Genomic DNA, 22,830 nt, shown 5'->3' with positions numbered 1-22,830 from the left:
ATTGTCAAGAACTCTTTGAGCTATGACTTGTGATTTGTGATTTTTTTGCATTATATTTCAATTAAAAAACATTTAAGTAGTTTATATTGCTCAACAAAAATACAAATTTGTGAGATTTTTTTTAAGCAGGATAAAACAGGTACCCTATATTCAAAATAATCCTTCTATTGTCATACAACCCAGCTATAGACTATGAAGTATATTAGAAAATTAAAGGTCACTGCATAGCAATTTGTCAATCATAAAGTACTACTTATGGGAACATACTCTTACTCCACTGCTAGGTGTAAAGGACATGGAGAGTTCTTCTAAAGCATTCTTCAAAGTTCAGATGCTTTTCTATTTGCAAGGGGCCTATTATGTTTCTGGAGACACACATTTTAAAATGAATATCATGGGATGATAGAAATAAGTGTAGAAAATTTTACACAGCTCCTAAAATATAAAACTGGCTTTTATACGAAGTATAATTGTCTTAAGAAATTTAAATCCAAAGGAAACAAAGCAAATGTCTTTAAAAATCTCCATAAGTGTAAATGTATAGCAGAGCATTTTATTATGTAAATCAATCCTGATACACATAGAAATCTATGTGAGATGCTAAGATTTACATTATTGAGAAAAAATGGATACTCATCAAATCAAATAACATTTGTCAGTGAGGTCAAATATACAGTGTAATGGAGCCACATTCCATTATATTTTAGAAGAATGAAATGTACTATTTGAATTTTGGGCTTTCTTATTCTTAGAGTTAAAATTAGTTGAACATATACTATGTTCTGAGCTTCCCTGGTGGCTCGGATAGTAAAGAATATGCCTGCAATGTAGGAGACCTGGATTCGATCCCTATTTTGGGAAGATCCCGTGGAGGAAGGCATGGCAACCCACTCCAGTATTCTTGCCTGGAGAATTCCCAAGGACAGAGAAGCCTGGTGGGCTACAGTTCATGGGGTCACAAAGAGTCAGACATGACTAGTGAGTAAGCACAGCACAGCACGGCATACTATGTTCCAGGTACTTTTCCAGGTTCTGAGGATGCATAAGCAACATTAGCTGAAATAAATTCCCTAGACTCTTCACTAGCGAGTAGGAATAAGAACATCACAGCCAGAGCTTGAATCTAAAATGAATTTAAGCATTTAAATCATAGCTGGCTCTCTTCCATGCAATTTGCTCAGGTTAAAAAGCAATGAGCAAACAAATCAGTTTCCATTTATGCTCCCCTTCCCTGTGCCACAGTCCAGAAATTTCCTCAATGCAGAAACACAGGGTAACCATAAGATTCATTTTATTTCCTTTTTCTCATTCACAATCTGAATTGCCTGATTAATGTCTGAAAACAATTGTTTTATAGTTGTTTTCTAGTTGATTATGGTTAGAGGTTAAGTTCAATCCTTATTATTGTATGTAATTTTTATAAACATAATTCTCAATCTTTTTCTTTAACTATAGATGCTATACATTTACTCCAATAGACAACTAATTGATACGTGTAATTAAACTTCAGTGTAAATACTGGAAAAAAAAGCAATGAGCAAAATGAGCTCTGAGACCAGATAACTGAAAGCTCAACTGCTAAAAGCAATTATTCCCAAATTTTAAAAGGCATCCAAATCTCTGACATCCATAGTTTAAATGAGAACTTCTGGGCCCAGCCAGGAATCTGCATTCTCTTTTCTTTGGTTCGGTTTGGTAAAATCCTGGGTAACTTTAGTGCAGCTAGTTCCAGGAATATGTTTGAAGAAATACTGACCTCCACAAAGGAAGCTAGTGTCAATGACCAAACTTAGACTCCATTTTCTCTTGTATCCATTTTTACTTCTAACTTGTAGGAAAATATAAATGATTCAAAATTTATTGTGGCTTTTATTTCCATTTGCAGTTAAAACACAAAGGAAACTAATAAGTTGCTCATCTGATAGGATCACAGACAATATTTTAAAGATATTTGAAAAAAAAATAAACCATAGAGAAATAAAATGTAGTTTGTATGTTTGCCTGAGGCATGTTTTTTTTTAAGATACTTAAAAAATCATCCTCATTTACCCTCATAAGAGAAACTAAAGACACATACAAAGAAGGAATGTCTGGGAAAAAAGCCATGACTAGCAATGACCTGTTGGAAAATGATAAACATTTTTAATCACTACAGTGTTTTAGCCATTTTCTATATCTCCAAATCCATGAGACCATGACCACTATCTTATGTTTTAAAAGTATAATTCCACAAATCATTTTAATAATTTTTTTACTTAGATATGATCACAATATTTGTTCTTTGAATGATCTTTCTTTTTGCAACAGTTATTTTCTTGCTACGGTCCTTTTCTATTTAATTTTGAGGTTGTTGAGATGAGAACCAATTTAACTAAGTAAAGTCCTGTATCATTTTTTGTGGCCCTGCTGAGTACATAAACCTTTTCTATATGGATTAAACTCATACCTTTAATAGTTTATAAAATACATCCACTTTGTACAGGCTAAATAAAGATCAATATAAAGACCAATAAAAACATTTTACATAATCGTCTCAAGTCTAAAGTTACATACATATGTGTGTTTCTGTGTGTGTGCTCAGTCATGTCCAACTCTTTCCAACTCCATGGACCATAGTCCACCGGGCTCCTCTGTCCATAGGATCCTCCGGGCAAGATTACTGGAGTGGGATGACATTTCCTTCTCCTGGGGATCTTCCTGATTCAGGGATGGAACTGTGTCTCCTTCACTGGCAGGCAGGCTCTTTACCACTAGTGCCACCTGGGAAGCCCTACATACATAAGCATTCCTATTTTTTCACTAACTTCTGGCTCCTATTCACAAATGGACTTTACAATTTTAATAACTCATCTCATTTCTCTGTTCGTTTCCAAGGCAAACCATTCAATATCACAGTAATCCAAGTCTATGCCCCGACCAGTAACGCCGAAGAAGCTGAAGTTGAACGGTTCTATGAAGACCTACAAGACCTTTTAGAACTAACACCCAAAAAAGATGTCCTTTTCATTACAGGAGACTGGAATGCAAAAGTAGGAAGTCAGGAAACACCTGGCATAACATGCAAATTTGGCCTTGGAGTACAGAATGAAGCAGGGCAAAGGCTAATAGAGTTTTGCCAAGAGAACGCACTGGTCATAGCAAACACCCTCTTCCAACAACACAAGAGAAGACTCTACACGTGGACATCACCAGATGGTCAACACTGAAATCAGATTGATTATATTCTTTGCAGCCAAAGATGGAGAAGCTCTATACAGTCAGCAAAAACAAGACCGGAAGCAGACTGTGGCTCAGATCATGAACTCATTGCCAAATTCAGACTTAAATTGAAGAAAGTAGGGAAAACCACTAGTCCATTCAGATATGACCTAGATCAAATCCCTTATGAGTATACAGTAGAAGTGACAAAAAGATTTAAGGGACTAGATCTGATAGACAGAGTGCCTGATGAGCTATGGACAGAGGTTCGTGACATTCTACAGGAGACAGGGATCAAGACCATCCCCATAGAAAAGAAATGCAAAAAATGCAAAAAAGCAAAATGGCTGTCTGAGGAGGCCTTACAGATAGCGGGGAAGAGAAGAGAAGCAAAAAGCAAAGGAGAAAGGGAAAGATATTCCCATCTGAATGCAGAGTTCCAAAGAATAGCAAGGAGAGATAAGAAAGCCTTCCTCAGTGATCAATGCAAAGAAATAGAGGAAAACAACAGATTGGGAAAGACTAGAGATCTCTTCACGACTGAGCGACTTCACTTTCACTTTTCCCTTTCATGCACTGGAGAAGGAAATGGTAACCCACTCCAGTATTCTTGCCTGGAGAATCCCAGGGATGGCGGAGCCTGGTGGGCTGCCGTCTATGGGGTCGCACAGAGTCGGACACGACTGAAGCAACCTAGCAGCAGCAGCAGCAGAGATCTCTTCAAGAAAATTAGAGATACCAAGGGAACATTTCATGCAAAGATGGGTTCAATAAACGACAGAAACGGTATGGACCTAACAGAAGCAGAAGATATTAAGAAGAGGTGGCAAGAATACACAGAAGAACTGCACAAAATAGATCTTCACAACTCAGATAATCACAATGGTGTGATCACTCACCTAGAGCCAGACATCCTGGAATGTGAAGTCAAGTGGGCCTTAGAAAGCATCACTACGAACAAAGCTAGTGGAGGTGATGGAATTCCAGTTGAGCTATTTCAAATCCTGAAAGATGATGCTGTGAAAGTGCTGCACTCAATATGCCAGCAAATTTGGAAAACTCAGCAGTGGCCACAGGACTGGAAAAGGTCAGTTTTCATCCCAATCTCAAAGAAAGGCAATGCCAAAGAATGCTCAAACTACTGCACAATTGCACTCATCTCACATGCTAGTAAAGTAGTGCTCAAAATTCTCCAAGCCAGGCTTCAGCAATACGTGAACCGTGAACTTCCAGATGTTCAAGCTGGTTTTAGAAAAGGCAGAGGAACCAGAGATCAAATTGCCAATATCTGCTGGATCATCGAAAAAAGCAAGAGAGTTCCAGAAAAACATCTATTTCTGCTTTATTGACTATGCCAAAGCCTTTGACTGTGTGGGTCACAATAAACTGTGGAAAATTCTGAAAGAGATGGGAATACCAGACCATCTGACCTGTCTCTTGAGAAACCTGTATGCAGGTCAGGAAGCAACAGTTAGAACTGGACATGGAACAACAGACTGGTTCCAAATAGGAAAAGGAGTACGTCAAGGCTGTATATTGTAACCCTGCTTATTTAACTTATATGCAGAGTACATCATGAGAAATGCTGGGCTGGAAGAAACACAAGCTGGAATCAAGATTGCCAGGAGAAATATCAATAACCTCAGATATGCAGATGACACCACCCTTGTGGCAGAAAGTGAAGAACTAAAGAGCCTCTTGATGAAAGTGAAAGAGGAGAGTGAAAAAGTTGGCTTAAAGCTCAACGTTCAGAAAACTAAGATCACGGCATCTGGTCCCATCACTTCATGGGAAATAGATGGGGAAACAGTGGAAACAGTGTCAGACTTTATTTTTGGGGGCTCCAAAATCACTGCAGATGTTGACTGCAGCCATGAAATTAAAAGACGCTTACTCTTTGAAAGGAAGGTTTTGACCAACCTAGATAGCATATTTAAAAGCAGAGACTTTACTTTGCCAACAAAAGTACGTCTAGTCAAGGCTATGGTTTTTCCAGTGGTCATGTATGGAGGTAAGATGTACGGTGAAGAAAGATGAGCGCCGCAGAATTGATGTTTTTGAAATGTCATGTTGGAGAAGGCTCTTGACAGTCCCTTGGACTGCAAGGAGATCCAATCAATCCATCCTAAAGGAGGTCAGTCCTGGGTGTTCATTGGAAGGACTGATGTTGAAGCTGAAACTCCAATACTTTGGCCATCTCATGCGAAGAGTTAACTCATTGGAAAAGACCCTAATGCTGGGAAGGATTGAGGTCAGGAGAAGGGAATGACAGAGGATGAGATGGTTGGATGGCATCACTGACTTGATGGACATGGGTTTGGGTAAACTCCGGGAGTTGGTGATGGACAGGGAGGCCTGGCGTGCTGCAATTCATGGGGTTGCAAAGAGTCGGACATGACTGAGTGACTGAACTGAACACCTCATTAAAAAATGTCAACTTATTTTTTGAAAATTATGATTCCAGGAAGATCTTGAAAGTATAACTGACATAGAATAGTAAATAATACCTTTATTTAATATCTAAAACAAATCTACTAGACAGTTGTTACACAATTTGGGCTATTTAATGCTGAGCTTTGGGATCTGAAACAATGTTTTTCAATTCACTTGAGGGAGTAAACCACTGTTAGATGTCAGATGTTTGGTGAGGCATTTTAGCATGGTGGACATAAATACCTAGGGAATTCCTATGCAAAGCTGTATCTCAAAGCATGAGTGATGTCACAGTGAGTAATGATAGAAATTTGAGAGATGAGATGATGCTATATGAGCTTACAGGCATTTGTAAATGGGTTAGTAATGGCTGCATGACATAGAAGAGTCTTGAAGATAACCTAAGCCAACATTTCCCAAACTTGTTGTTGGAGATAGTATTTAGTGCCTTAAATCAAAACAAGATCTGATTTATTTCAAAACAGTTACAACTAATACTCAAGGAATAAACTGATCACCTGGTAGGATTTGATACAATGATTCATGTTTTTATTTATTTTTTATTCACGGGGCCATGTGGCTTGTGGGATCTTAGTTCCTGGGCCAGGGATTGAACATGGGCACTGGGCATTGAGAGCAGAGAGTCCAAACTACTGTGCAGCCAGGGAATTCCCCATAATGTTTTTAAATTTGTAGAAATAACAAAACCAAGTGACACTAATGAAAATACCAGTTTTCCAATTGCCATAATAGTTTGGGTTTAAAGTAAGTTTTTCTTCTACGGATTCAGTCACTTCATGCTTGTATCATATTGAAACACCCCCCCCCCAAAAAAAAACATAACAATTACTTCCTGCAGAATGGGAACATGCATTTATAAAGGGTGAAACTCAATGGAATGTTTGCTCCAAGTGTTACTTCTAATCAAAATTTTCTCAAAAACAGGTCAATAAAGGTGAAAAAGACAAAGCTTTTTTTATGCCAGTGTGCCACTGCTATTTGTAGTGCACCTGCCAATGCAGGAGACACAAGAGACGCAGGTTCAATCCCTGGGTCGAGAAGATCCCCCGGAGTAGGAAATGGCAACCTGCACCATTATTCTTGCCTGGAGAATCCCATGGACAGAGGAGCCTGGGGTGCTACAGTCCATGGAGGTCACAAAAAGTTGCACATGACTGAGTGACTGAGCACACATACACACACAGTACTATACACAATACGATGTTGAACAACCAATTAGTAAATTAATATGGTGAATACCTAATTTGACTATAATAATATTACTGAAAGTGAGTGGATATGTGTGTGACCTTCTTGGAATTTTTTGGAGCAAGCAACATGTTAGTAGCACCCACTAATTAGAATATACTAAGGAGAATCACTTCTCTTAATCCAATATACCAACTCTTGAAGGTAAAGAGAATCTTAGCAAGAATATCTAGAAGAGTGTATATGAAAAATATCAAATTCCATTTTATATATATATACAGATGTTACAGTTCTCATTTATAATGAAGTGAGATGCTCCTAACCATCAAGAAAGCCAAATAAATCTCATTCACACTTAAAAAATCAGAAAATCAATTTGTTCAAAATATATCAGGCATTTATTATGCCATGCACTTTACTGAGGAGTAAAGATTCAACATTTAAAACATGGTTTTGCAAAATGCTTGCAATATTAGAAATATATGAGTAAATCACTAATGAGAGTAAAGTGTGATAAAATATAAAATTTGGGGATTGGCTTTAAAAAGATCTTTAAAACAGGAAAAACTGCTAGCCATTATGAAACGATGCAAAATTTGTAAAAATAGATGGCCAATCAAAGAGATTAAAAATTTCTTGGCATTCCACCTTTATATATTCCAATATATTTTTCTGATAATAAAAGCAGCAAAATTTTAAGGGTCGAGAATGAGACTAGATCTTTCCAAAAACACAAGGTTTTAAGACAGCTATTTTAGAATAGTTACTTTCTGAAATATTCAGTTATTTACTGAGAGGTTCAATAGCTTCTTGTTGGTTATGTAATCTGACCTGTAAAACAGACTGGATATCAAGAGGTAGTTTGTTTCATCCATTATTTAAAACAGATTTTCTAGCAATACCCTCTGAGTTTAAAATTCGTTTCAGGTGTTGAAACTTTCTATGATGTTTTGCTCCATCAACTGCCACTGAAAGTGACATTTCCTCTATTTATAACTCACTTGATTTCCCAAGACACTCCTAAGAAACTTTAGGCTAAGGTCCATTGTAAGAAACTTATATCCTTGGGCAGAATATAATTACTAGTTACTTCTGAAATTAAATTTTACTATAGGTATTTCCCTTGAAAATACACCAAGGATAACATTTAAGGTATAACTTTTCCCTTACATCTAGTTAGGAACATTAGATGTGTTCAAATAAATAAATTAGAGATTAAATGTATTGAGAATTTTTTCAAGTGATAATTCAAACTCTAACTTTCAAGTTATCCAACCTGGTACACCTTTTAAAGAAAAATATGTAAAGAAAACAGATTTTCTATATGTTTGATATATTTCAAAACTCTCTTGACCCTAGCTCATTATGATTTCTCCCCACAATAATCATGGGTTTATATTCTGTCCCACATGTAACATACTATTAATACTTAAGGATTGGGCTGGAATGTTTGTATAAATCAATTATAAATTGAAACGAGTTTAAAAATAGCCTGGCACCTCACACCCCATGAAGATGTCACTGTCAAAGGAAAAAAACAGAAAATAAATGTTGTTGAAGCTACGGAGAAATTGGAACACTTGTGCACTGTTAGTGGAAATGTAAAATGATATAGTTACTATGGAAAACAGAAATCAAAAACAGAATTACCATAAGATTCAGCATTTGCATTTTTGGTATCTATCCAAAATAGCTGAAAGCAGAGTCTAGAAGAGGTATATGACACTTACGTTCGTAGCAGCATTATTCACAACAGCCAAGACTCCATCCCGTGTCCATCAACAAATGGATGGATAAGTACAATGTAGTATATTCAGACAATGGAATACTATTTAGTGTTTAAAAGGAAGAAAAGTGTTGACATGATACATCATGAATGAACCTCAAGGAAATTATATTAAGTGAAATAAGTTAGCTACAAAAAAGGTAAATATGGTTTGATTCCACTTATATGAGGTAGCTAGAATAGTCAACCTCAGAGAGAAAGTAGAATGGCAGTTGCCAGAAGTTGGTGGGGATATAGGAATGGAAAAGTTTTGTTTAGTATGTGTAGAGTTTCAGTTTTGCAACATGTCAAAGTCCTGGAGATTAGTTGCACAATGCAAATATACTTAACAGTACTGAACTGTACACTTAAAAATGTGTAAGATTGTATGTTGTGTGTGTTCTACCACGGTGGAAAAGAAAATTTAATTTTAAAAAAGCCCCTGATCATTAAGAAGGCAACCAAGGAAACATTTTATATTATTATTTCTGGAGCCACAGTCCGTCTTCGCATGATGCTGCTGAAGCCATCTTTTAAAAAACTGACTTAAATACCCAAAGTTTTTAAAAGGTTAAAGAAGTGAGGAAAAACAAAGCATTATTTATCATCCCCTGAGAGTTTCCATAAGCCAAACACTTTTGCTTAGGGCAATATTCATAAAGAAAGACCAGAGAAAAAGAAGAAAGCTCTGTTAGGCATAACATATAAGGATGTTGTAGAATTTTCTCTGGCTGGTGATAAATGTATACAGAGCAAGTCAAATTACAGGATGTCCTATTTTAAGAAATCCTATTTTCTACACAAATGAAATAAGGCTTAATTTATCACATTCTGAAAGTATGCTTTAATATTCTTTGAAATAGGGACAAGCCCATTACATCACTTAGCTTTTATTTGAGGATTTAAAGTACTTGTCTCAGAAGTGAAGGCAGTGGCAACACGTTAGAAACCACTGTCAATCGGAAATCAATCCATAATCCAGATGACACTTCTAAAATTATAATGTAAATCAATGAGGGAATATATGATTCCATTTTTAAAAATGTGCTTCATGTATATATGTCCAGGAATGCATCTATTGTGTAAAACACGGTCTACTTTTAGTCATACATGGCATAATTCAAAAACAAAAACCACACTCAATCCTGTATCTCTGGGTTAATAAGGAAGGAGGAACAACAATGAGCCATATCTGAGGTGTTGAGGGATATTATTTGATGAATTTACTAGGAGCTTATAGGAAACTAAAGTTGCTGCCCTCTGACTAGAACATTGAAGTTTATCATTTGTGTGTAACATAAAAGGGCAATTTAGATGTTAAAATTTAATCAACATGAAACATTAATGCCTTAGGTTGAAACAGAGAATGGCACAATAATGACATTAGAAAAGGTGAAAATAGCACCATTACTCTCATTGACATCATCAATGTGTTTGCTTCAGTGAACTGTACCTCCAAAATGGAAAAAAAAAAGTCATTTGTAAGGAAAGTATCATCAATATTTAGCTTTCTTCTTGCCCAACTGTAGAATAGCCTACATTCTAGAAAGGATATAAAAACATCTAACCAAAATATAGATTTTTCTTTAGGTGGGGAGGGAGGTGGGTGGGGGGTCCAGGAGGGGGAACACATGTAAACCCATGGCTGATTCATGTCAATGTATGGCAAAAACTACTACAATATTGTAAAGTAATTAGCCCCCAACTAAAATAAATAAATTTATTTAAATAAAAAAAAACAAAACCCAGCAACCTTTGGTAGATTTTCCTGATCATCTTTGGTCAATATGATTGCACTGCTAATGCTAAGTCACTTCAGTCGTGTCCGACTCTGTGCGACCCCATAGACGGCAGCCCACCAGGCTCTGCCGTCCCTGGGATTCTCCAGGCAAGAATACTGGAGTGGGTTGCCATTTCCTTCTCCAGTGGATGAAAGGGAAAAGTGAAAGTGAAGTCGCTCAGCCGTGTCTGACTCTTTGCGACCCCATGGACTGCAGCCTACCAGGCTCCTCCGTCCATGGGATTTTCCAGTCAAGAGTACTGGAGTGGGGTGCCATTGCCTTCTCCGATGATTGCACTAGGGAAATTTAAAAATTGATCATTACTAAGTGAAATGATGAAATGTTACTTTGGGGGGGCACTAAGTAGTATTTCATATCCACAAAACAAACATTCATTGGCCATCCATTTACAAGTCATTAATTGCCTACTATGTGCTAGACATCTGTGTGTGCGTGTGTGTGCGTGTGCATGTGTGCACAATCAGTCGTGTTTGACTCTGTGACCCCATGGACTGTAGCCCGCTAGGCTCCTCTGTCCATGGGATTTTCCAGGTAAGAATCCTTGAGTGGGTTTCCATTTCCTACTCCAAGGTATCTTCATGAGCAAGGGATAGAGCTCACATCTCTTGAATTGGCAGGTGGATTCCTTACCACTAAGCCACCTGGGAAGCCCACCAGACATGTAGTAATGCATATAGGTCTGCACATCTATATATATAGGTAGGTTCTGGAATGAAAATCAGAAGATCTAACCTCTGAGATCCTACACCTCTGTCTCTTTCAAGTACCATTTCTATATTGATGATTCACACATCTATATCTCCAGCCCTAATTTCTCTCATGAGCTTCAGAACCGTATTTCTAACTACCAAGCAGACATTCCTATCTAGAAACTCCACACACATTTCAAATTGCACCAGGTCAAACTCTTAACATTCTTGTATGTATGTACATTCCAGGCACTCACAATATACTTACAAACCAATCTTCCCTCTCCAGTTATTTTTCCAGACCCAGCTCTAGTATTGCATCTTCTGGAAGCTCCTCATGTCCTTTCTAGCAGAATTCATTCTTATTCTTCCCATTTTCTCATTGTACTTAGTAAATATCCTTAATACTCTATTTACCTTTTCTTGTCATTAGTGAATTTTTACAACTAGTGAATCAGGTATCTTTCACTTCTGCTATATCATCAACCTTTATGGCAGATGTCCTGTTTCATTGTTGCTCTCATTTTTGTGTCTGAATAGATTAATTTGAAAACACTCAGATAAAATGGTGTTTTTGGAAGTAAATTGTTTCAGAAGGTCTGAGTTGAGACTTGAAGGTCATGACAACTTCCTGTAACCACACTGTCCTTTAATGATGCCACCCTCCAATGCTCAGTGTTTCTGGGTTTGCAGCCGGCCAAGAAGGGGAAATACTTTCAGGCAGCCCTTTTCAGCAGCTCTTAAACTAGCATCCCTTAAACACCTAAGGACTATGCAGCCTTTCTTTCACTTAAGTACATGTTGTTCTCACTGAACTGCATCCCTGAGCAGCTCATATAGTGACATGTTTAATACAGCTGGGTTACCCAAGACTTGCAGAGATTAGGAAGCTGTCAGTAAAACATCCAGGGGCGGTGGTGGGGGGAGGCTTTGTGAAGTGCTTTCTAAAATCACTCTAAATTGGCAATTAATGGAAAATTTTTGACAACTTGTTCAACACGCAGTACAGTCAGATAAAAAATCAACCTCCAGAGAATTCAATTTTGTTTATAATTTAAGCTAGAGTGTATTTAACAGATGAATTTTTTTCCAGAGTAGTCATCTCAATTTATTTCAGTGGATATCCTGGATTAGTAAATTCTCTCTCCTTTTTAAAGAAAATTTAGAAATTATCTCATCTAGAGAGTAAAGGGGAGGAACACATATTTTTGAGTCGGCAACAAGCTTGGGGAGAAATATGTAGTTAGGGATAAATGGAATTAACCTTTTTTTATGCATTGTTATAAGTTAACTAACATTTTCCAGGCAACAGTGATAGGTAATTTGTACTTACATCCATGTACTCCCTTGTTTTAAGTGAACTGTATGTATGTGTTTCTTGAAATGCTGGCACGGTTACTTTTTCAATTATTTCACCCTCACAGGTTACACAGTTAATTGTACTCCTGTAAATTACATTTACCCAGAACTAGAAAATATTTCAAAATAATTAAACTTCTACCAATATAAATGCAGAGTTAAGCTATCTAGTTTTTTAAGGGCTAGCTGTGTCATCTGACATGATGGAGATAACACCCTATATCATGAGAACACTGAGTGAGTCAGTGATGAAGTTAAGGGCTAAGCAAGAGGAAAAAACGGGGAGACATTCCTTCTATTTGTTTAAAATGTCACCTCACATAGAAAGTGTCATTTCCTCTCAAAGTGTTCTCCCAGTGTCCTCAAACGATGACAAAGAACCATAACAATACCAGTGAATACTTAAGTGACGTTTTTGGGTAATAGCTAAAGATGTTTTTAGTAAATATGCACACATAAAGTAAAAACAGAAACTGCCTACAAAAAAGAGCTTTCAAAACATAATTTTGTAAAAAGCAAAGTATTTTAAAGAAATCTTCAGATGTAAGTATCTGCAGGTGAAAATACTAAATTCCAATGGCATCTAAAATGTATACATTTTCCTTTATCTTCTGGTATCACATGGAAAGTTTATGAATGGATAAGCACCATGGTCTGACCTAGAAATGAATTAGGGCAAATGTTATGGTAAAAAAAAAAAAAAGCGGGGTGTGGGGGAGCGCTTCCCTGGTAGCTTGGCTGGTAAAGAATCTGCCTGCAATGCAGGAGACCCTAGTTCGATTCCTGGGTTGGGAAGATCCCCTGGAGAAGGGAACGCCTATCCACTCCATTATTCTGGTCTGGAGAATTCCATGGACTGTATACTCCATGGGGTCGCAGAGTCAGACAGGACAGAGCGACTTTCACTTATGGTAAAAAAAAAAAAAAAAAAAAAAAAAACAGGAAAATACTACAGGATTCCATACTATTTAACAGTCAAAAATGTATGTATTTATGCATTGAACTTTAGGTTTCTAGAGGCAAGTACATTCATTCAGTAAATATTTACTGATTGCCTATGATTTTACTAGGCATTAGTGGAGAAATGTGAGAATATAAAAATGACAGTTACATTCTCTGCTCTTAAGACATTTACAACTGAGTTGGAGACACATAAATGCATACAAATACATTTTATTGCTATATAACAACTATGCTAATTTGCTTCTTTGCAACCCCATGGACTATAGCCCTCCAGGCTCCTCTGTCCATGGGATTCTGCAGGCAACAATACTGGAGTGGGTTGCCATTTCCTTCTCCAGGGGATCTTCCCAACCCAGGGATCAAACCCATGTATCTTACATCTCCTGCAATGGCAAGCTAGTTGTTCACCACTAGTGTCACCTGGCAAGCTCATATAACAACTATGTGTGTATTAGGTGCTTAGTTGTGTCCGACTCTTTGCAACCCCATAGACTGTAGCCCACAAGGCCCCTCGGTCCATGGGATTCTCCAGGCAAGAACACTGGGATGGGTTGCCATTTCCTTCTCCAAAAGGAACTATAGAAAGGAAGAAAGTGAAGTCACTCAGCCGTGTCCAACTCTGCGACCCCGTGGACTGTAGCCTACTGGGCTCCTCCATCCATGGAATTTTCCAGGCAAGAGTACTGGAGTGGGTATATATATATATATATATATATATATATATATATATACATATATATATATACATATATATATGTATATTTCCTTCTCCAATATAACAACTATATAGCCCTGTTAAAACAATCTCTGTAAACAAAAACTGCTTTTCCCCCTGTATTCCTTAACTTACTTTTAGAGTCACTCATTATATCACTCAATTGGTTCAGATTTTCAATTGAACAGCATGTAGTAGACACCAAGGCAACATCTAAGTGCCAAAACATTTAAGGAAAAACAGATATGCCACAACACTAATGCAAGGTCAGCACAACCTCGCCAGTTGTGAGGAAGGGCTAGTCTCTCTTCTCACTTCCAATATTCTCACATATGGAGAAGTACAATCTGGTTTCCTAAAAAAACATGCTTTGTATTTGTCTATGCTCCAAAGTACTTTTCTTCAACCTAATGCCATTTACTTTTACTTTCTGGCCCATCTTCTTGAAATAAACATCCTGTATCCTTGATAATCGTGTATTACTATATTGAGAGTCATAACATCACAATAACTTTTTAACAATCTATTTATTCTACTTTAGATAAGAATCTTTGAAATTGACAAAATAAAATCTCAACAAATTTAACTTTACAAGCTAACAATCTTTTTCAGAAGTAGGGACTGGGTTCATTTTCCTTTTTTGCAGTTTTTTTCTATGACTTTGTTAAGCAGAATTAGAAATTTTAAAGCATGTTCAAGTATAGTATTTGGTATTGAAAACAGCAAAAGCAAAAATATCCAGTTCTATACCCGGGATCAGGATCAGTATACATTCTACCCAGCCCGGAAATCATTCTACATTTTCATACATGGAATCTGTTTTGAATGATGGCACTGAAACTCTGTGCAAGTACCTTAAACAACAAACATTCAAATATACTCACAAGTGTTAATGTTACTAAGGCAAGAAGTGAAAAAATATATATTCCGTTATCTATTTAACAACAGGTCAAAGAGAAAATAGGTTTTCAGATTACTTCTGAACAGTCAATCAGCAGAACCCTTGCATTCCTAAAGTGTTCTGACCAATTGAGATTTTGGTACCAAAAAACCCAAGATTGTATGACAACCTTGTTTACAACGTGAATGAAGTTTTTAAACAGCATGTTTAGCACCAGCAACTTACAAACTACAAACATGAAGATTACAATTTGCAAATGGAATGCCTCTAAAACCTGGTAATCTAGAAACTGGCATGTACCTTCCCACTGGAACACTGTAATACAACAGCCAGCTTTCCAGAACACATGTACAAACTCTTTTTTAAAAAAATACTCAGTTTACCATCTAACACTAAAATACTACAGCCAGCTTTTCAGAACACACGTACAAACACTTTTTAAAAAAGATACTCTCAATATACCATCTAACACTATAATACTACAGCCAGCTTTCCAGAACACACGTACGAACTCTTTTTTTAAAAAATACTCTCAATATACCATCTATCTGTGATGAAAAATAACCAAAACAGTATTATCATAATACTGGTAACAAAGAAAAAGAAAATACACAGAATTGTAAAACCATGACTGACAGGCATTAAAGTGAGAGAATACATAAATGACGCAAACAGTGAACAGAACTAAGAATTAGTCAAAAATTTCTTGTATAATTCAAAACGACACTATTGGACAGGTGTATAAAAGTATTAAAGCCAAATTTTGACTGACTGAAGGGTAACTCACTTTCTAGGTCGCCATCTCTCTTCGCCTAATACCCTAAGCAGAGGTAAGCTGGATCTTTTTCATCTGAAAGATAAAAGCCACAGAGTCAAAAGCACAAACACAGAGTGAAGGAGGAAAGTGGGAGGGGACTGGAAGGTAAATCAGGGCACTTTGAGGACAGGGCGGCCATCCTTAGCTCCAGAGGCCTGCATAGTTCCCACGGAGGCCTGAAGGGAGAGGGCCGCCAGCAACGAAGAGCTTCATCTCCGGCCAGTTGTAGCAGTGGGTGTAGAGCGCATTGGGCAACTCGGCGAAGGCACCGAGGTAGTTCCTCTCCAAGTCATCTTGGTCGAGCCAGCCTCTGCCACAAATCAGCCTGAACCTCCTCCCTGTGGGCCGCGGAGAGGAGTACGGGCTGCCCGAGGTCTTCTCCTCCAGGAACTTCTGCGCGCGGATGTCATAGAAGAGCAGAGAGCCGTGGCCGGTGCCCACGGTGACGACGCGCTCCAAGAAGCTCAGGGAGCGCACACCCGTGCCGCCCTCGCGGGAGCACAGGTGCCGGACGCTCTGGTAACCCTGGCGCATATCCAGGAAAGAGACATGGGACTGGGAGCCCACCGCGTACAGGGACAAATCATCGCAGTAGGTCAGGCACACGTTCTCTCGGCAGTAAGGCAGTCTGAGGGACAGCAGCCTGGACAAGGTGCTCTGGGCTTTCCACATGTGGAAGTAGCCATCCATGGTCACGGCTCCCAGCTCCTGCCTCATGGCGCTGTAGGCCATAGCCCGCACCTTGCAGTTACCTGGGTTGGTGCCGGCCCTGGGGACATCCTCCACTTGCGAGGGACGGATGTGAGCGTACATGGGGAACCCTGCTTCTTTCTGCCAGGCGGTGCTGCTCCAGAATACGTCGCTATCTAGCTTCCAGACGCCCAAGGTGCCGTCGCGGGAGCCGCTCACGGCCACCGTGTCGCTCATCCATTCGACGGCGAAAATGCAATCTTTGTGGCCGTGGCGGTCGCCCAGGCACAAGGGATCCATCATTGGCAACCGATAGATGGCCAGGCTGTTGGGGTTCTCGCCCCCAGTGGCCAGCAGCGTCTTGGAGGGATTCAGCTGGATGGCATGGATGCCGAAGCCCGGCTGGGCGTGGACCGGCGGGGGCCGACGATCCCGCATGAGGGGGATGCGCGTTATCTGGCCCGACTGCACGTCCACCACGAAGAGCGTGTTGCACTTGGTACCGCACACCACCTGATTGACGTTCAGCCACCGCGAGGCGAATACCTTGTCGACGGTGCCCAAGGACAGCTCGCGCTCCCGCAGCAGCTCTGGCAGCTTCCGTACCGCGAAGCCACGAAGCTCGTCATTGAAACCCGGGAGCCCGGCGCGGCCCCGCGCGCCCACCTCGCGCCCCTTCAGGTAGTCCACCAGCGAGCGCCGCACCGCCATCCGCTTGGGCTTCTTGGGCGGCTGCGGGCCGTCCGCGTCCACCGCCGCCGAGCCCTCTGCGGCCTCCAGGGGCGCGGGCGCTTCCCGTTTCCTGTTACCTGTTCGCTGCTGGGCCATGCCGGGCGGCGGGAGGGTGGCGGCGTGGGAAGACAGGGCTGGCGAGCCGGGCGAGGAGAGGCAGACGGGCGAGCGGAGCGTGGGGTGGCGCGCGGCAGCGAGGGCGGCAAGTGCGGCCGGCGGCGACGGCTGCAGGAGCGAAGTCGACGTGGGACAAGGACTACGCGGGGGGCGAGCGTGTGGGGGCGGAGGCGGAGGGAGGGGCTGGCGCCAGGAGCCGGGTAGCAGCCGCGGGGCTGGGAGGGGTCGGAAGGGGACAGGAAGGAGGTGGGGATGGAGCCTCGGGCGGGTGGACATTCCCCCAGAACCAGCGCTCCTGGATTCCCGAGGGGGCGGAGGCGGCGGGAGGAGCCGGCTGGGGGGCTGGTGCGAGGGAGGGCACTTGCCTGTGGGGTTGGGTGAGATGAGTCTGGGATGTGATGGGGGCCTGGCTCCATCCAGAACCCCAAGCTGGCCAAGTGCGCCTGTCCTGAATCCGAACTAAATAATACGGGGTATTTTGCCACCCATCGGGCAGTAGCCAATCAGCCCCTCTGCTGGAACCTAGACAGACTCAACCAAATAAATGTGCGTGTGTGTTTATATATATATATATATATTTCCCTCCTCCAATTGAGGTCTGGGCTCCTGCACTGCAGTAGTCTAAAGGATGCCTGCAGATCCCCAGAGCCCCACACTCTGGCTAGGGCGATGTCTGGACACCTTGGTCAGGCACAGCCTTGGGAACCTAGCAGGCTGTGCTCACGTGGAGGAAGGGCTGTTCCTTGGAGGTCTCGGCTTGCATTGTACCTCAGAGCTCGGACTATTCTTGGAGAGGAATAGTCAAGGGGAGAGGCAGCTCCCTTCCTGCACTTAGATGCTGTTCTCAACTCTCAGTTCCAGAGGCAGGTGCTTCGGCAGAGTCTCCTGGGGCTTTGGGGAGAGGTCCTGTGGGATGAGCAAGATTTTCACAAGCAAACATGGAGATAAAGAGCTTTCCCGATGGAGGCAACCACAAGGATAAATAAGAGTGTAAATGTTCAGAGCGAAGGCTTATTCTTAGGAGGTGGGTGTTGCATACTTTGCTTGGCCTCATCAGAGCAGTCAGTCCCCCTGCAGGCTCCTACGCAGGCGGGCTCAATTAATTACACAGTTAAAAACATGGCGCCTGGAGGCTGGTGGTTGGTAGCCATTCTGCACAAACACCCCTCCTCCTAACAAACGTTATCAATACACCTAATCTTGGGGGAGGGAGGATACACAGGGAGATGGATTTGCTTTTCTGACCTATCAGGGGAGCCCATGGGAGCTACTTTGTTGCTGCTTCCTCCTCTCTTCCCCTGCCCTGTTTATTTTTCACCCTGCTCCCCTCACTTTTTTTGCAATGTTAGCTCAAATGCACACGTTCCAAGTACAAACCGTGGGTCCTTTTCCACCACTGTACTCCAGCTGCTGCATTCCAGTGTTCCCCAACACTCCCCCACACCCCAGTTCTGATTATTTCCCCCATATTATTCATCTCATAGCAACGCATGTCCCTTGCATGGGCTGGTGGTGGTGAAAATGAAAGCAGGGACTGCTTCATGGAGACAGCTGCATTTTTGTATCTACAGATGTGAGTGCAGGGAAAGAACATTTCAGAAAGAAATAACCGTGTGTGAAATGGCACAGAGAGTGTAGAGAACTGGTTCACAAACTTTTAGTGTACACGATAATCGTAGAGGCAGCTTAATAATACACATGTTGTTGTTCTTCAGTCCCTAAGTTGTGTACTACTCTTTGCAACCCTGTAGACTGCAGCACTCCAGGCTCCTCTGCCCTCCACTGTCTTCCAGAGTTTGCTCAAGTTCATATCCATTGAGTCTGTGTTGCTGTCTAACCATCTCATCCTCTGCAGTCCCCTTCTCTTCCTGCCCTCAATCTTTCCCAGCATCAGGCCCTTTTCCAATGAGTCAGCTCTTCATAGCAGGTGGCAAGAGGACTAGAACGTCAGCTCAGTTTCAGTCCTTCCAATGAATATTCAGGGTTGATTTCCTTTAGGATTGACTGGTTTGATCTCCTTGCTGTCCCAAGAGACTCTCAAGAGTCTTCTGTAGCACCACAGTTCAAAAACATCAGTTCTTCAGTGCTCTCTTCTTTATGGTCCAGCTCTCACATCCATACGTGACTACTGGAAAAAAAACCATAGCTTTGACTAGATGGATCTTTGTTGGCAAAGTAATGTCTCTGCTTTTTAATATGCTATCTAGGTTTGTCATAGCTTTCCTTCCAAGGAGCAAGCATCCTTTAATTTCATAGCTGCAGCCACTGTCTGCAGTGATTTTGGAGCCCAAGAAAATAAAATCTGTCACTGTTTCTACTTTTTCTCCTTCTATTTGCCATGAAGTGATGGGACCAGATGCCATGATCTTAGTTTTTTGAATGCTGAGTTTCAAACCAGCCTTTTCACTCTCATCAAGAGGCTCTTTAGTCCTTTTCACTTCCTGCGATTAGAGTGGTATCATGTGCATATCTGAGGTTGTTGATATTTCTTCCCTCCCTCCCTGCTTCCATCTCCCCACCTCCCTCCCTCCCTTGATTCCAGTTTGTGATTTATCCAGCCCAGCATTTTGCATGATCTACTCTGCGTATAAGTTAAATAAACAGGGTGATAATATACAGCCTTGTCATATCTCCTTTTCCAATTTGGAACCAGTCCATTGTTCCATGTCCAGTTCTAACTGTTGCTTCTTGACCTACACACAGGTTTCTCGGGAAACAGGTAAAGTGGTCTGGTACTCCCATCTCTTTAACAATTTTCTACATTTTGTTGTGATTCATGCAGTAAAGGCTTTAGCGTAGTCAGTGAAGCAGTAGTAGAAGCTCCTTTGCTTTCTCCATGATCCAAAAAATGTTGGCAATTTGATCTCTGGTTCCTCTGCCTCTTCGAAATCCAGCTTGTACATCTGGAAGTTCTCGGTTCATGTACTGCTGAAGCCTAGCTTGAAGAGTTTTGAGCATTACCTTGCTAGCATGTGAAATGAACACAATTGTGTGGAAGTTTGAACATTCTTTGACATTGTGCTTCTTTGGGATTGGAATGAAAACTGACATTTTCCAGTCCTGTGGCCACTGCTGAGTTTTCCAAATTTGCTGACATATTAAGTGCAACACTTAAACAGTATTGTCTGTTAGGATTTTAAATAGCTCAGCTGGAATTCCATCCCCTCCACTAGCTTCCTTTATAGTAATACTAAATACATTAATCAAAAGACAAAGATTGGCAAAATGAATTAAAAAGAAAACATGATCCAAAAATATGTTTTCTATAAGTAACTCCCTTAAAATATGACATTAGAAGATTTAAAGTAAAAGGATAGAAAAATAATACAAGCATTAACCATAAAAAAATATGAGAAGCTATATTAATATCAGAAAAAGTGAACTTCAGTGTTGAGAAAATTAGTAAAGACAGAGAGAGTCATTATATCATGCTAGAAGGATCAATCCACAAAGAAGGCATTACAACCCCATATCTGTAAGTGCCAAACAAGAGCGATTCCATGATCAACTTGGATTTACTCCAGGTATGCAAGTCTAGTTTGGCATCTGAAAATCTGTGCAAACCAATGTGTCAAAAATACAATGAAAAAAACCATATAATCATATCAACTGACAGAAAAAACAGTTGACCAAATCCAGCCCCCATTCATGATAAAAACTCTCGGCAAACTCAGAGTAGAAAAGAACTTCTTCAACTTAGTAAAGAACATTTATGAAAACCTACAGCAAGCATCCTCTTGAAAGGTGAGAAACTAGATGCTTTACCTCTAAGAAAAGAAATGAGGCAAGGGTTTCTGGTTTCACCACTTTAATCCAGTATAGTATTAGAATTTCTACCCAGTTTAATAAGATAAAGAAAAGGCCTAAAAATTGGAAATAAGTAAATAAATGTGTTCCTATTTGCAGATGAAATGATGGTGTATGTAGAAAGTCCTAAGGAATCTACAAGAAGAAATTCCTGGAACTGATAATTGAATTCAGCAAGGTTCTAGGATTCTCAGAATTCGGTTATATTTATGTATACCAACAACTAACATATACAAACCAAAATTAAGAACACAATACCATTTAAAATCATACAGATAAAATGAAATATTTATGTATAAACTTATCAAAATATGTATAGGATGTATGATTAAAAACACAAAATACTAATGCATGAAATCAGTTAAGATCTAGGTACATGATATGTTTATATTTTTGAAGACACAACATAGTAAAGATGTCAACACTCCAGAAACTTTTCTGCAGTTTTAATGCAATTTCTATCAAAATCTCAGCAAAGTATTTTTGGATACATAAACAAACTTGTTCTAAAATTTATATGGAAAGGCACAGTCCCTATAAAACAATCTTGAATACAAGAGAAAAGTAAGAGGAATCACTCTACATATCTACATTAATCAAGATAGTTTGATATTAGCAGAGCTATAGACACAGCAAATAGAACAAACACAGAAATACACACACCAAATATGTTAATCCATGTTGTTTCCAGACTTTGGCTATTATAAATAGAGCCAAAGTCTGGAAACAACGTGGATTAGATATTGCCCTTCATTAGATGGATGGTTAAACAAACTGTAGTACATCTATATCATGGATAATGACTCAGCAGTGCAAAAAGAATAGACTACTGATACATGCTCTAACTTGAATGAATCTTTTTTAGAAGTTGAATTTTATATAAAAAAAAATTTAGATATTTTTATGTGGTTCAGAATAAGGGAACAGCGAACAATGTTTAGGTGAAAGAGGTTTAGTTTTTTAACTTTTTATTTTGTATTGGAGTATAGCTGTTTAACAATGTTGTGATAGTTTCGGGCAGACAGCGAAGGATTCAGCCATACATATACATGTAAAGGAAGAATCTTGAGGGAATTATGTTGAATGAAGAAAACAAATGTCAAAATGTTAAAAACTATATGGGTCCATTTACATAACATTTTTGAAATGGCCAGTTTATAGAAACAGACAAATTAGTTACCAGGCGTTGGAAATGAAGTGGGAGTTGGCAGTGAAGTGGCTGTGTCCATAACAGGGCAACAGTAGGTATCACTGTAGTCATGGAAATGTTCTAAATCATCACTGTCAATGCCAATGTTCTGGTACCGATATTCTATCAGAGTTTCTCACTGGAGCAAACTGGGTAAAGTATAGACTGAATCTCTGTGTTATTTCTTACCATTGCATGTGAATCTACAATTATCTCAAAATGAAAATTTAAAAATCATGAGAAATTAAATCATGGAACACATAAAGATACTGAAAATTTGTTAAGATAGAAAATTTTTATTTTTATTATTTTTTTAGTTTATTTATCTATTTTTTAACTTTACAATATTGTATTTGTTTTGCCATACATTGACATGAATCCACCATGGGTGTACATGTTTTCGCCTTCCAGAACCCCCCTCCCACCTCCCTCCCCATCCCATCC

General features: G+C 39.9%; 1 protein-coding gene and 1 long non-coding RNA gene across 2 annotated transcripts in view; both read right to left on the bottom strand.

Annotated features, from left to right (window-relative positions):
* The window catches only part of LOC145535868 (uncharacterized), a 202,960-nt gene extending 184,940 nt beyond the window's left edge, over positions 1 to 18,020 (bottom strand). The window contains exons 1-2 of the long non-coding RNA XR_014075521.1: positions 17,756 to 18,020; positions 15,822 to 15,884 (exon numbers count right to left, since the gene is read on the bottom strand). This is a non-coding gene — a long non-coding RNA (uncharacterized LOC145535868). The remainder of the gene's footprint in view (positions 1 to 15,821; positions 15,885 to 17,755) is intronic.
* LOC145535867 (DDB1- and CUL4-associated factor 12-like protein 2) lies at positions 14,642 to 17,550 on the bottom strand. Its single transcript, XM_081564213.1, has one exon. The coding sequence runs from the start codon at positions 17,367 to 17,369 to the stop codon at positions 15,993 to 15,995; it is 1,377 nt and encodes a 458-aa protein (XP_081420339.1). The 5' UTR covers positions 17,370 to 17,550; the 3' UTR covers positions 14,642 to 15,992.
* Positions 18,021 to 22,830: the final 4,810 nt, after the last annotated feature.

This window comes from Giraffa tippelskirchi, chromosome X, assembly GCF_054371585.1.
Source record: "Giraffa tippelskirchi isolate mGirTip1 chromosome X, T2T-mGirTip1v1.2.pri, whole genome shotgun sequence".
NCBI classification, from domain to species: Eukaryota; Metazoa; Chordata; class Mammalia; order Artiodactyla; family Giraffidae; genus Giraffa; species Giraffa tippelskirchi.
This window is presented reverse-complemented; position numbering and strand designations above follow the sequence as displayed.

Coding starts and splice junctions, on each gene's coding strand:
- LOC145535867 (XM_081564213.1), bottom strand. CDS start 17,369: ATGGCCCAGCAGCGAACAGGTAACAGGAAACGGGAAGCGCCCGCGCCC.